At 62.8% G+C, this 15,023-nt stretch overlaps 1 protein-coding gene across 1 annotated transcript in view; it reads left to right on the top strand.

Moving 5' to 3' along the window:
* The window catches only part of TMEM9 (transmembrane protein 9), an 11,798-nt gene extending 1,207 nt beyond the window's left edge, over positions 1-10,591 (top strand). Inside the window, exons 3-5 of the mRNA XM_019637997.1 lie at positions 745-853; positions 3,068-3,199; positions 9,672-10,591. Of these exons, the coding sequence (XP_019493542.1) occupies positions 745-853; positions 3,068-3,199; positions 9,672-9,824 (394 nt within the window). The 3' untranslated portion in view covers positions 9,825-10,591. The remainder of the gene's footprint in view (positions 1-744; positions 854-3,067; positions 3,200-9,671) is intronic.
* The last annotated feature ends 4,432 nt before the right edge of the window (positions 10,592-15,023 follow it).

Below are 15,023 nucleotides of genomic sequence, written 5' to 3'. Positions count from 1 at the left end.
AGGGCAGTGTTACTGGCCCTCATATGTGGGATCCGAACCGGGGCCCTCTGGCATCCCAAGCGAGTTCTTAACCATCGCGCCACTCGGCCGGCCCCTCCAGGGAGCATTTCTAATGCCGGCTTCTCAGGAGCTGGGACGCCCCATCCTGGGAGGGAGCTGAGCACACATGGGGTGGGGTTCCTTGACAAGAAGGGATTAACACCATGTGGGGGCGCCCAGGTCGGATTGCCTCTACTTGGTTGTACAGTAGATGCACCAGGTGGGCTTTGAGAAAATACAGGTCTGGGCACCTCCTGCTCCCAAGAGCTGGTGTCTTGTTTTTTCCCAGTTTCATTGAGGAATACTTGACAGATAACATTGTGTAAGTTTGAGGTGGATAAGGCTAGTTATCACCTCCCACAGTTTCCTTTTGTGGGTGTGGTGAGAACATCTGTGATTAGCGACTTTCAGGTTTATAACGCAGTATTGTTAAGCACAGTCACCATGCTGTACGTTGGCCTCCCCCACCCCAAAGATTTTGACCCACGAAGGCCTAAGACATGAAGTCCTGGGGGAGCCCCAGAACCGCCTTGTATCTTGTGGTTACAGCTGAAAGGGCACCGGTGAGCGAGCTGGTAGAGGGACCACACACCAGATGCTGAGGCCACATCTTGGGGCCACCAGCAGCCCTCAGCACGGTGGCCCCGGGTGACAACACGGCCCCGCCCCGTGGCCCACCCGTCCCTCTCGTCCCCTCTCTTGCAGCAACTGCCTGCACGTGGTGGAGCCCAAGCCCGTGCCCAGCCGCGACGTGGAGGCCTACTGCCTGCTGTGTGAGTGCGAATATGAGGAGCGCAGCACCGCCACCATCAAGGTGACCCTGCCCCCCACAGCCCCGCCCCCCCCAGGTCCTGCTGCCAAATACCCGTGCACAGGGTATTGTTCTGAACATTCCACGTGGCTATGGGACTGGCTTCTGAGCTGGCCTGTCACAGACACAGGGACCCACTTCCCACTTCTTGGAGCCAGCCCTCCTCTGTCCTCTGTCCAGGGGCCCCCCTTACACTGTGTGGGGGGGTGAGAGCCTGGAAGAGGCTCGCCGTTCCTTTCCCCCCATTTTCCCCAGTTCAGTCCCCTCCCCTCCTATTCATTCAGTACACATCTTTCGGGTGCCTCTTCCCTTCTGGGCACCGTGCAAGGTGTCGCTCACAGACAGGTAAGCCCGCCCTCCTGAAGCTCACAGCCTGAGCCTCGTCTGAGGGCTCCGGGGAGCTGTGCCCCAGGCTGGGGTCCCGTGCCGGACGGGCAGGAGGGGCGTCAGGCTGCCTCCTCTCTGCTTCCCTGATCCGCGCTCTCCCAGATCCAGACAGAAGAGGCAGGTGTGGCCGCCCCACAGGGAGTGCGGACAAGGGCCCGTCCATTTCTCTGCCCCCGGCAGGACTTGCGTGACCACGGCTGCCTAGCAGACTCGTCCCCAGAGCCTCCCCGTCCCTACTCCAGGCTCCGACCGCCCTGCGCCAGGCCCTGCTGACTCTCCTGACACAGCCCTTCCTGGTTCCGTTTTTAAGCTTATTCCTGCTTCTCCCGTGAAGAGTCTAGAAACAGCATCGGGAAAGAACTCGGGGTTCAGGGGCACTGCTGAGTCAGGTTTCTCCTCTGAGGCTCCTTTGGATGGGAGGCGACCCTCGCCGCTGTCCTGCCGCCTGGACCAGGGAGCCACAGCGCCTTCAGTGTCCTTAGTCGCGTGTGTCCACCTCTGAGGTGGAAAGCAGCTACCTGTCCCCCCTCAGCCAGTGCCCCGTCAGGCGGACTCCCCTTTTCATCCTCCCACCCCGGTCCCCGCCTCTGCAGCCGCCTTTCTTCTTCTCTGAACTGGCTCCAGTGTCACCCCACCACCACCCTACCACCCCTGCTTGGGGACCAGACGCCTGAGACCTTAAATTCTGAGCCAGATGTCACCTCTCCGTGTGGCAGGGAGGGACTTTCCGACACAGGACTTCATCAGACACACTTCTAAGCCCTCAGATTTCCCGAGTCCTCTCCCTGCGGGGACACCCCTACCTTCAGCCTCCCGTCCCCACCCCTTCCCAGGTGCAGGCGGCAGGTCTGGTTGAGGTCTGGCTGTTGACCGTTTAAAGAGGCAAGAACTTGCTGCCCGATCAGGGAGGAAGTGAGCCTGAGCTGGGCAGCGGACTTGAGAGTCCTGAGGTTCCTGTCTTTCTTCTGCGCCCCGTCTCAGTCCATTCAGAGCCAGAGCTGGAGTCGGGGGCCTCACCATGGCCAGGCGTTGTGGAGGTAGAAAGAGCGTTACAGGTGGGGTCCGCAAACTGGAGTGCAAGTAACACCCCATTTCCTAGCCTTGGGCCTAAGGGTGAAGGCTTCAGCCCAGGGGTCCCCCAGTCAGGTGTGTGCTGCCCTCTAGGGGACAAGGAAGTGAGTGGAGGTGCTTCTGTGGTCCCAGCAACAGGGTGTTATTGACACCGTTACAGGGACCACGGTGCTCGGTGTCCTGGGGAGCCCTGTCTGACGTGCCCAGGGCACCCACACTGAGTGACCAACGTTGCATTTGCCTCGTTGAAGCTGTCTTTTCTGTAAAATGGGACTCACTCCAGCTCGTGAGGATTTGCAAGGCTGCCATGCTGCCCCGGCTCTCCGCCTTGCAGGGTGACTGTCCCCCTGAGAGCTGAAGCTCCGTCCCCGCCAGCCGTCCTGGCGCACACACCCGGTCCAGTCTCCCAGGCTCCTGCCCTCAGCCTCGCCCCAGCTGCCCCCCTGTGCCCTGTTTAGCGCCCGATGGGTGTGTGCTGTGTACTGAAGGCTCCTGTGCAGCCGGTGGGCCGTTTCCTCACCCCCACCCCTGGGCTCATCTCGGCGTCCTGACCATCTGTTGCCTGGCTGCTGGAGACCTGATGGTCCTTGGGGGAGCTCTTGGTCTCAGGCAGTCAGTGACTCTGTGGCACGGGCCATGCTACCCTCCCTGGCACTCCGTCCCTCCCAGCCTGCAGTCTTCTGGCCCTGTCCCCAAGCAGCACTGCAGCGTCACTGCCACTGAGCACGGGCTGGCTCACAGGGCGCGGTCTGCCCGCAGGTCATCATTGTCATCTACCTGTCGGTGGTGGGCGCCCTGCTGCTGTACATGGCCTTCCTGATGCTGGTGGACCCTCTGATCCGGAAGCCGGATGCGTACACGGAGCAGCTGCACAACGAGGAGGAGAATGAGGTACCGAGGGGGCTCGGGTGGGCCTGCCACCCTGCGCTGCCCCCGCTGGGGTGCGGGGGTCCCTGCAACTCCTGGTGAGTGTTCCACGTGTCACCCAGACTCAGTGTCTTCCTCGGCGGGGACTGCCCTGGGCACCTCCAGGTGACACAGAGTGGCCCTGGGTTTCTCTTGGCGTCCGGCATCGGGCAGCCTTGGTGACGGCTAGGGCGCCATATCTGCCTGTTACGCTGCACGTATAGGCAGAGGGGCGTGAGCCGACCGGGCCAGTCACACGTGAACACACGTGGCGTCCTGGTGGCTCAGGGGTGTCAGGCTGGCGGTGGGCTTTGCGGTGGCAGATTTATCTACAGTGATCTCAGACACCTGCTGCGCACCTGCTTGGGCAGAGCGCGGCCCCACGGCCTTAAGGGAAAGTGGGGTTCCAGGTGCCTGCAGGAGGCAGGTAGGTGGAAAGGCGTCGGGCGCTGGCCGGCGTGTGCGTGTGATGGACATCAGCATTTCAGGGACAAGGGAGGTCCGTCCGAAGGGCAGCAGACAGAGCTGGCTGGTCAGTTACGGCCAGATTATTAAAGGCTCATGTCACACTGAGGAGTCTCAGCTTTGGTACGTGAGGAAGGTGGGGACCCACTGGCGCCAGGCAGCCTGCACACCCCTAGGGCACTCCCGTGATGGGCCACAGTTAATGACCGCTGTCACCCCTTCCCATCGCTCCATACTGCAGAGTTACGGTGCCCTGCAGAGGAAGTCAGGGCAGGTGGGGGGAGGGCGAGGATGGAGCCGCCGCGCCCCCCCCCCCAGGGAGCCTGGGGCTCTGCCACTTACTGGGACAATGAGTTGAAGAAACTGGGAGACTTTAGCTTGAAAAGAAAAACGCAGAAACTGACGGAGATGCACGGCAGCAAGCGAGAGGTGGGCCTCGCCCTGGGTAAGGCTGGGGGCAGAAGGACCACAGTGGGAGCGTCTTGCAGGCCACGCAGTCATCAATGGGGCGATGGGGTGGGCTTCCCACAGGGTCACTAGAGGTCACCAGGCGCAGGCTAACCTGCCGTGGGGACTCGGAGTTCAGAGCCATTCGAGCACAGGATTGGAGGTGGGCGAGGGCGGGCTCCCCAGGAAGAGGGTCGGGGCTCAGACCTGTGTGTGAAGCTGCACAGGGCCAGCGAGGGAGGGCGGCCTGGCTGCTCCCACGGACCGTGCTGCTGCTGGGTACATGCCCAGACCGTTGCCAGCTGCCCCCAGCCTCCTGCTGACATGAGTTTGGCCAGAGGTGGGGCAGAAAGGACGGGCCTGCCCGCTGGAGGTGGTGGCGCTGGCAGCTGGGTGGTCTGTGTTCGAGAGGAAGCCCGGCGTGCCTACCTGGTCATTAATGCACAGTAATAGCAGCTCTGGTGGGGGGAGGGCATCGCTAATAAACACTCGGCGATTAGGGTAATGTGGTAATTGCAGTCCTGGCGGGGCGTAATTGAGAGATGCGCAGTGATTACAGCCGGGCTGCGATTTCCCTGGAATGCACGGGTCTCGGCCCGGCCTTGTCGTGTCTCCTGCCTCCTGGACGCGGAGCGGAGGGGGCACGCCTGCGCTCTGGGGTCTCCCCACTTTGAGCCTTCATTCACACCTGCCTCTGTGTGTGTGAGGGGCCCCCGGGGAGGAGGGGTTACATGTGGTCAGTCTAGTTCCTGGAGCAGAACCAGAATCGGGGGGTGGACGTCTGGGGCAGATTTGGGCTGAGTAGGAGGATTGTCCGCAGCGCTGGCCGCTGTCCACCCCCCCCAAGTCAGACGTGCCTGGGAGGCGGGGGGGGGGGGGGGGGGGCAGCAGCGGCTCCCGAGCTGAAGCTGGCAGCACGTGTTTCGTGCTGAAGAGGGGATCCCGACCTAGGAAATGGGGGCGGGTGGATGACACCCCTTACCTCCCCCTGCCCCTGAGGTTCTAGAAGGTGATAAAAAGTGTGTTCAGTCTCTGACACCTGACCTGAGGTGCGGCTAGCTCTGCAGAGTGGTTAAGGGCAGGCCTTCAGGGCAGCCATGAGTGGCCTGCGCCCTGCTGGCTCCCTGAGCCCGACTCCCCGAGGCATCGCTTGGAGTCGCTGCTCCACCCTTCGCTAATGGCCCTGCAGGGTAACCCATTGTAGGTGCCCCGGGCATCCCTTTATGGGCTCCGACGTTTCAGTTCTCTCCTGTGCACGCACCTGTCCTCCCTCTGTCCTCAGAAGTCCCACAGGTGCGCTGTGTGGGTTTACATACTCATGTCAGTCCTCAGGGGTGTCTGCCCCCAAGACAGAGCCCCACACGGGGGAGCCAGCAGGAACACAAAGGCCCTGGGCAGGATCGGGGTTCGGACGGGGCAGCCAGGGACGAGGCTCTTTGGGTCAGGGTGGGCCTTACCCTTCCTTCCTGTGAGCTGGGGCAGGCTGGCCTCCTGGGAGGGGGGCCTGCTCAACTGCTGGGGGGCAACCAGGCTGCGTAGAGCCCAGGGGTCCCGTCTAGTCCTGGGTGGTGAGGACACCGCTGGCCTTCCCTCTCGGCACATGGGGAAGGGGTGTGGGAAGTGGGCAGGAGAGCCGCTCCCGCCTCTGTGAGCAGCGGCAGAGCCCGGCGGACGCTGCGTCCCTGTTTTATTAGAGGTCTGGAGAGTTTCCCTGAAGGAAGAAAGGACACCCCCTGGGCTGGGGCCCAGCTTTCACCCCAAGGGGAGGAAAGTCAGAACAGGACCTCTCGGCCTGCACAGCTCAGTGACCCTGAGAGGAAAACTGTCCAGGCCCCTGGACTCCAGCCCTGCGCCCAGTCAGATGAGATCTGGAGGTCAGATGACTCCCCAGGATTGGGGGCCCTTGCTCCAGCCCCCCAACTTCTGTAGCCAGGAGTTCTCCTGCCCTGGGGCTGGAGGAAGGAGGCGGCCCCCAGCCGAGCCCCAGCCGTGCAGGGAGATGAAAGCGGGCTGGTCCCTTTGAAAGCGCGGGGCCGCGTGCTGGGCGCTGCCTCCCCGGGATTCCAGCAGCATTAGGCCTAATCCCTGGGCTCAGACGCCCTTTGAAAGGAGGAAGCAAACGTGTTTGCTGGGACCGAAACGGCAAACAGAGCTGTTCAGATGTATGGGCTTGGCCCTCTTTGAAGAGAGAAATGGGGCTTCTATGCGGTTCTGTGAGGCTCGGGTGTCCGCTGCTCACTGCATGGCCTTAGAGATCGTCCCCCCCGGGGCTTGGGTACAGTGCTGTGGGAGGAGCGCGTGTGGACACCGAGGAAAGATGTGACGGCACCTGGGGACATGAAGGGAATGGGGCCGAGGACGTGGGGCCGTGAGAATAGACCGCTTCCCCCAGGGATGGGTGGGCAGCCTGTCCGGGAGCTGACAGGACACTTGGAGAAGACATGCTGAGAGGGACAATTCCCTGTCTCCTCTGAGGACAGAACAGAAAGGTGTGGGTCAACAGACATTTCTAGAACAACCGCTAGGTCCTCCCAGCATGTGGTCAGGAGAGCTGGGAGAAGGGCCTGCAGCCGCTGTCCATGGTGCTTACCCTCTGGGCCGTTTTCCGAACCTGGACTTGGACGTGTGTGTGCCGGCTTCACAGTGCCCGTTTGTCCTCAGCAAGGAGGCGTTTCCCTCGGGTCTTCGCACCTAAGTGCCTTGTGACTGGCGGGAATGGCTGAGAACAGCAGGCACAGAGGCCCGGCCTCGAGGCGGTCACTGGTCAGGAAGGACCGTGCTGACCGGTGGGGAGGCGAGGCCGGGCTGCGTGGTTCCCCAGCTCAGGCTGGAGCTCTGTGCTCTGGTCACCAGGCGGGGCTCTGAGCAGGGGACTGATGGCACTGTGTGATGTGCAGGAAGGTGGCAGTGGCAGCGCCATGCGGGAGTCGGGGAACCTTGCAGCCCGGAGGCCGTGGGACTGGCCACAGCAGGAAGGATTTGGGTTAACGTGGAGAACTGTGTGTCCACCTTCTGAAGGGCTTTGTATGAGGGCCGTCCTTAGCGTGTGGCGGGTCAGTGACAAGGTGACCTGTCCTGCTTTCAGGCCCAGGATCAGGGAGGAGGCAGGTCGCTGCCCAAGGTGGGGGGTCCCCTCTTCCTCGTCTCCTCGTCTTCAGGGAGGCGTGGGCCAGTCCAGAGCTGGCTCAGACCTGTGGGTCAGCTCAGGCTCGCCGACACCAGCGTCCGGGTCATCCCGGGCTGGAGAGGGGGCCTCACCTGGAGCCCTGGTTCCTGGTGCCTGATGGGCGGGGCTCCCCTCCTCTCCTAGCTGCCCTCGCCTCCCCGAGTTGCCCAGAAACCTAGCCCCAGAGGGAAGCAGCTTGGAATGGTGGTGTTTGTCCTGCAGCACAGCAGGCGAGGACGGCCCGCTGTGGGCGTCCCTGGTACAGATGTGGCAGCTTTAATACCTTCTAATCGGACTATTAGCACAGAGCTTCTCAGCGGCAGCTCTACCGCTTAGGAGCTGTTTGTCAGGACTTTACGTGAAGAACACACGACACTGCGGGAACGTAGTGGGTTTCAGCACTCGGGCTCCCCCACTTCCACCCTGAGCAGGGCCGAGGCCCCTCGCTGGTCCCGGGAGGCTCAGGACTTGGAGTAGGGGGGGAAGCCCCTGGGCCCTGCAGCTGGGATGGCTGGGTCCTGCTGGGCCATAGCTCCCCAGGCGGGCTTCGGGGCCCACTCACCTAGACGGCCACACGGAGGCCTGTCCGTGGCACCGTGGGGCTGCCTAACTGAGCGGGACTGGAACTGAACGGTGTGCCAGGCCGTGGAAACTCAAATGTCCCACCTGGTCTGTCCCAGGGCGGGGGCCTGACGGTGGGCCTGTCCCCTGAGTGCGCGCCCTCTGCACCCGTGGTCTTGCCGAGAAGCAGCTCTTTCAGCCCCTCATGGGCAGCTGGTCAGAGGATGAGGTCACTTGGCCAAGGTCATGTCCTGGGAGGTGTCGGGCAGGTGTGTGAGTCCACAGGGCCCTCCCAGCTGCCAGGACGGGAAGCAGCACTGAGGAGCCCCCCCCCCACGCCCCCCGCAACTGCCCATGTGCCATGTACTTTCCTGCCGCTATTTCATTTACCTGCCAAACTCCTCTCCCAGTCAGGAACCATGTTTTCTAAACTGTGGGTCATGGCCCACTAGGTCCTTAAGTCAATTTAGTGTCACAGCCAGCAATGTTAAACCGTGAAGTGGAGCAGAGCATATCAGAAGGCATCATACTTGGTATTTTGTGAAACTTTTTAATTGTGTGTGTGTGTGTGTGTGTGTGTGTGTACTCGTGCGCGCACGAGATCTTTGGGTAAATGTGATTCCTACTGACTCACAACAGCCTGAAAACACTGGGTTACTAGGTTGAAGGCTGGAGGAGTAAAGCCGTTTGTCCAGGGACACGCAGCTGCTCGGCGGTGCAGCCGCCTCTCCTTCCCAGCTCCCACTGTGGGCCGGTGAGGTGGGCCCAGGGGAGCCTGAGGCTGGAGAAGGGTCCCGACTCCAAGGCCAGTGCGCCTGAAGCCACCACACCTGCCTCACCTGGCAGAGGGACCTTCCTGGGCCCTGGACACGGGCCTCCTGGGGGCACTGTCCACCTCAGGCTCACCTTGGGCAGTGCTCGCAAGATCAGTGACAGCTCTGCGGTGACAGACCCTCTGCAGCGGCCAGCTCTCTGCCTCCCCTACCCTCACCTAAGCGCCCCGTCTCCCCAGCCTGGCAGCTGCGTGGCGACAGAAGCCGTGCCAGCCCAGGGCCTCAGAAGCAAAGTTGCATTTACTGGGCGGCCCTGGGCTTAGAGGGGTGCGCTAATCCCTTAAGAGACGGGTGGCAGCAGATGAGAGGCAGGAGAGCGGGGAGGAAATCCCCACGGGGGGTGGGCCTGGCCTTGGGCTCTAAGTCCCCCAAAGACCAGGTTTGGGTCCTGCGGAAATGCACAGCCGAGCTTCAGAGGCGCAGAAGTGGTAATTAGGGCGGATGCGCCTTTGACGACAAGCAGCTCTGAGAGCAAAGGGGAAGGGAAGGGGCTGAGCCGTCCAAGGCCAGGAGCAGGCTCCAGGTGGGGCTGCTGGCGCCCAGCTCCCGGTTCCCGTCCCTGCCAGGCGCCCCGCAAGGTCACATCCCTTCCGGGCAGATCCTCTGGGTCCCCAGCTGTCCAGGGGGCCCCTGCTCCCACCTGGAGGCCCTGCTGGCCACGTCGGTGCATTTCCTCCTGGTCCTCTGCGCTGCCACATGACGTCCCAAAGCCAACACCCTCTTCCTTTTGAGGGTTAGAAGTCGGCCTGCGTGGTGCCTCCGGGGGCCTGACTGGAGTGGCCACGTGATAACGGGTCTGTCCTACTGTTTCCACAAACACTGGGCCCCCAGCGTGGCCTCCCTGGGGAGCAGTGTGCCCTCAAGGGGCCCACGGCTTTGGGGAGCTCGGGCCGCCTGCCCGTTGAGTTCACACGGCAGGGCTGCTCTCGGGCATTTTATCCACGTTGGGTTCGCAGACCCACACGTCTCTCCCTTCCCCCTGCAGGACGCTCGCTCTGCGGCTGCCGCCACGGCCTCCCTCGGGGGGCCCCGCGCCAACACGGTCCTGGAGCGCGTGGAGGGTGCCCAGCAGCGCTGGAAGCTGCAGGTACAGGAGCAGCGCAAGACCGTCTTCGACCGGCACAAGATGCTCAGCTAGGTGGCCGCTTGGCCGGGGCTGGACGGGCCAGAGGCCACGGCTGCCCTGCTCGGCGCCACCCCTGTGCCTTCCCTGTCAGCGCGCGCGGCGTCGCCCCTCCTCCTCTGTAGAAATGGTCTCTGCTGATTGAATCGGGAAGGCGGCTGAGTGCTGGCCTCCTGCTGGCCAGCCCAGCTCAGTGGGGTTGAGGCTGGGGTCGGCGGGCCCGGAGGGGAGGGAGGCGTGTCCAGGGGCCCACCCGTGCTCCAGCTCCAGCTCCCAGGACTGTCATTCCCCTGTGGACTCGGAGCTGGGCCACCAAGACTGTGGGGATGGCCAGCCCGCCCTCAGCATGTTGTCCCTCCTCTCTGCGTCCTGTGGTTGCCTTGCTCCTGACCCAGGACCTCAGCCCAGCGTGGCCTTCCCCAGCCTCAGGGTGGCTGTGATGGGACAGCGGACGCCGCTGAGCCCACTGGGGTCCTAGGGCTCCCTCTCCCCCACACTTGCCCTGATGCGTGGGGGCCGCGCCCTTTGCTGGCTCTGCTGCCTGGCCCCTCGACCCCCTTCAGGGAGCCAAGCAGCCCCCCACATGCCTGCAGTTCCTGAGCCAGGGAGGTGGTGGGACCATGTGACACACAAGGCCGAGCTGTGGCCCTGAATGCCGCGGCTCCTGTCCTTGGATGGCTTGTCCACTTGTCCCTGGATTGCATTGTACCAGTGCATGGAGACGTGCGTCCTCCCGCTGCCTGTACATCGCGGAGGCCATTATTAAACTCTTACTTCTCTCACTTGCTGGATTTTAAGAGACTTAGAGAAATAAGAGCGTTTCACTCGCGACCTGGTAAGTGCTGCATCCGAGAGCAATGTCCTTGGCAGGTCCAGGCCGGAGGCAGCAGCTGGCCAGTCCCAGTGAGTCTGGCAGCGCCCACAGTGGGGTCCCACTCGCCTGACAGAGACTGGCGGGCTGGGGGTGCCGCGCCTCGCAGGTCCAGGAGTAAGCGGCCCTTGGGGATTGGCCTGAGAGCCTGTTTCACCTTCCTGGGAGAGTCCCCTGAAACTCTGAGCGGTGTCTGGTGTCAGTGTCACAGAGTGAATGGTGCTCACTGCAAAACCCCCGTTCTCCCCACTGAAAACCAACAAGTATTCAGAGAGGGTGGGGGATGTCGGTGTCAAGGGGCCAGGCAGAAACAAGGCGCCGGAGCCATTGGGGTCTGACCGACCCAGGGCTGTCTGAGGGAACCCCTGTGGGTAGCCTCCATGGGGAGCCCCAGGCTGAGGCCTTGGTGAGGCGAGGCTGCCCGTCTGCAAAGATTCGCCAAAGTTCAGGGCCAAGTGCAAGTCCTAAAGGGGATGGGAGGGGGTGACATGCAGGTGGGGCCTCCGGGAGGAGAGAGACGGGCTGGCATTGGGAACAAGGGACACAACTGCTGAGGGGACTGAGTGGGTTGTGGGACCCTGAGCAGGTGTGTGCAGCCAACGTGAAGCCTGCTGGGTCCTCGTGTCACAGATGAGAGGGTGGGCAGAGGGACCAGCGCTGAGGACAGTGCCACCCTCCTGTACCTGGCACATGCGTGGCACCTGCTGGGGCCACACTGCTCTGGGGGCCTGAGTGGACCATTGTCTCTGTCACGATGGGGAGGCACTGAGTCCCTGGTCCTCCCTGGGCAGCTGAGCTCTGCACAGAGGGACTGACCAGGGCCCCTGCGGTCCACCCGTGCCCTTTATGGGGCCATGAGTCCTTCATTGTTAGTCTTTTTATCGAGCCTTACTCTTTCTGGGCCACTGAGTCGCCTTCCTGGGCTTCCCTTCTCCAACCCTAGAAAACCTCGCCTGCTACGTTAAGAAAATCTAGGCCAGTCCGTGTGACCTCTGTTTCCCCTGGAGTTGAGCTCTCCCATCTGCAAAGCTGTCTTCATGCTTGCTTTGACCTTCGCTGTGGCCTTGAGGGTGGCATGTTCCTCCTGTTGGGCGCCCACCCACCCATCTCTTCTCCCAGAACCTCCGTCATCCCTGCAGCTCGCCCCAATGCTGGCCCTTCCCAGCCTGTTAACGTGCTCTACAAAGAACCTTCCGTGGGCCCCACGTCCACCTCAGTCTAGAGTGGAGTCTCCCACGCGCCCCTCCCCGCACCCTCCCCCTTCGTCCTCTGCAGGCAAGGTCACCGAGGGTGTCTCTGGGCCTTACCTTTCTGGCCCCCCTGGTCCATCCCTTCACTTCGCCCTAATACCCCTGTCCCCCGGGCTCCCGGGCTCAGTCTGCTGCACTCCATCTAAATGTGAACGTCACAGTACTCTCCCCGAAAGTGTATTTCTCCTTCATGGTTTCCTGGGGTTCGTTCTAGAATCTGACTCTAGCCCAGACCTGACCCCTGAGCTCCAGACTTGTCCACCTGGCTCTCAGCTGGCCTCCCGCCCCCCGCCATCCCCCGCCAGGTGCCACAGAGCCTGTTGAAATGGGCGTCCCAACCTAAACTCATCTTTAGTTGGCTTCTGTGTTCTTTATCTGAGTTGGTGGTACCACTACCCGCCAAGTTATTCAGCCAGAAAGGTTTCTTCCCTTGTCTGCAGTCCCCACGTCCACTCACGAAGTCCCATCAGCTTTGCCTCCAGAGGACTCTGTCCCCTGCCCCCTCTGCCCCTCCCAGCACCACCCCCGCCCACACCTTCATCACGCACACTGGGCCACTGCAGTTCTTACTAGGGCCACCAGAGATCGTGTCACTTCCTCCTTCAGAACCGTCACGGGCTCCCCACTCCTTGAGCCCGAGCTCTTGGTGGAGGCCTGAGAGTCCTCAAGGCCGTGACCTGCCGACCCCTCTGACCCGTGGCCCCAGAGCCAGTTGGCAGCAGTGATGGGGTGCAAGGTGTTGGAAGGGGGCCCGCTGGATATGAGCTCGCCCAGCTGGTCCTGGCCTTGGGTGCTGGGGGTCACCTGACCAAGGTGCCCAGGAGGCCCTGCTCTCAGGCTCCCACCCCAGCCCCACGCTTCCCTCCTCTCCCTGGGGGCCGAGGAGGGGGCAGAGCCTGGAGAAGTGACGGGAGGGGACGGATGCCCAGGCCTGTGCATTTGCTGTCCACACTCAGGCAACTCCTCCGGGCTCCAGGGTGGACAGTGTGGCCTGAAGGCCAGGATGGACCCGGTTCCTGCACCCGCCCGGCCCTCTGGCAGTCCGTCAGCCCCTGAGCCAGTCTCCCCGTCCCTGACGCCACCACAGCCCAGCTGTCCTCAGGTGATGGCGCCCGTGACGGGGGCTGGGACGGCACCCCCCAGACCAGCCCTCCGTTTAGGAAAGCGGGGTGGTTGAGGGGCCCGGGGCACCTGCCGACTGCCACTCGCTGGGCACCCGGTGCCTTTCCACGCCTCACATGCCGTCTCCTCGCTGCACGGGGCGTCATTGTAGGGAACGCGTAGTTAACGTGTGAAGCGCTGAGAAGACGCCTCGGACGTGTCACTTCCGCGTAAGCCCTGCTATCCGTCAGGGCTCTGGTGACTGAACAGGGGCCTCCCTCCCAGTGTGATGGGGCCCAGGGCGCGAGAAAACCGGGACCCCAGAGCTAAGTCCCTCCCTTGTTCAAGTTCGCTCAGAACCTCAGGGGGCGGGGGGGGGGACAATGACAGGTGGCTCCCTCAGTCTGGTCCCTGGTGTCCCCACTCTCCAGGCGTGGGGCTGAGTGGCAGCCAAGGCTGGAGGCAGGCTGACCCTGAGGGCACTGGGCTCCTCTGATCAGGACGGACGTGGAGGGTGGGGCTGCAGCTGCAGGCTAGGAGCCCTGGCCCCCCCCCACCACCAGCAGCAGCCCCCCTGAGCCTCAGTTTCTCCAGAGTAAGGACGTTACACCGGCCCGATGTTTCCCAAAGCGCAGTTCCCACGTGAGGGGGTTTCAGGCAGCACCCGGAAGAATACTTTTTATTCTAGCACTTACGTAATTATTTTAATGCGTATTAGGAAAAAACGTGGTTAGCACACCAACTTCAGGATTTTGTGGCTATTAATGTGAAGGACAGGCGAAAAGGCAGGCTGTGAGGACGTGTAAAAACCATTAGCAAAGCAGTAAGTGCAGAAAGGGCAGGAATTTTGGAAGGAGCTGATGACAGCGGTGCTGGTTTGGGTCCCCTGCAGAGCTGACATCTGTAAGCTACATAAACTCTAGACTGCAGTCTCCCCGAGGGTCAGAGGGGTGAGAAGTGCTGAGTGGTGGGGCCGGGGAGGCCGAGACCGGACACCAAATGGACCCACGCTGCTGCAGCCTCCTAGTCCCCGCGTCAGCCCTGCAGTGCCCAAGGGGCACCAAACAGCCCCCGACACCCAAAGTGGCCCCATCAGAGCCGCTCAGAGACAGGAGTCTTCCCATCACCATAAGGATGTACCCCCCACCCCCCGGTCTCACCCCGACACCCAGGAGCACCTCATCGGCTCTAATGCACAGGCTTCCACTGTAGGTGTCGTCCCCCTGGGCCCTCAGCGGGCAGCACCCCGGGGGGCCAGCACCTCCACCTGCCCTGGGCTCCAGCAGGCACTCAGGATGGCCAATCACAGGACGCCAGGAGTGGCCTTCACTCCTCCTCGGAGCTGATCGCAGATCAGAGGAGCCCCCTCCGCCCTCCCTTTCTGGGTGTGTCACTGTTTGAAGCTCCGTCAGGTAACGTGTACCTGGCTCCTGGTGCCGTGGCGGGAAGCCGGGCAGAGGCTGCCAGGCGCTGAGGCAGGCGGGCAGCACGGACGTCCGCCGTTCCCCACACCCCCCAACACCCCCACCCCCACCCCGGAGAGGCACAAGCCACAGGTGGCTGTGAGCAGAGCCGCGGAGCAGCAGAGCCAACCCAGAAGGTAACTGTGGAGGTGGCGGGCGGCCGAGGGGCGTGAGGCCAGGTTTCCCGGGGGCTTAGTCACCTGGCGCCTTCCCCCCAAAGGAGGGTGAGCAGCCCAGCTCCCGCTGGCTGGGGGGAAGGCGGGTGAGTCCCGCTGCCATGGGAACTTGCCCTAGGGCTTGCGGCTGGAGAGCCCACAGCCCCTGGGTTCGGCCAGCGCCTGATGTCTGCTGTGTGCAGACTGATGTGAGGCTTTTCTGGGTACAAGCCATGCACTTGACCACATTTTAGAAGGAATGGGTGCTCTCCAGGGAGGCTTTCCTGGAAAGGAGCCTCCTGCATCTGCCCAAGGGGGCAGGCTCGAGTGGTGCAGGGCAGAGGGTGGGGGCACGGCCTCGAGCCGGCCGCAGG

Source organism: Hipposideros armiger, unplaced genomic scaffold (assembly GCF_001890085.2).
Source record: "Hipposideros armiger isolate ML-2016 unplaced genomic scaffold, ASM189008v1 scaffold_37, whole genome shotgun sequence".
Classification (NCBI taxonomy): domain Eukaryota; kingdom Metazoa; phylum Chordata; class Mammalia; order Chiroptera; family Hipposideridae; genus Hipposideros; species Hipposideros armiger.
Note: the sequence above shows the minus strand (reverse complement) of the source record. Positions and strands in the feature narration are given on the sequence as shown.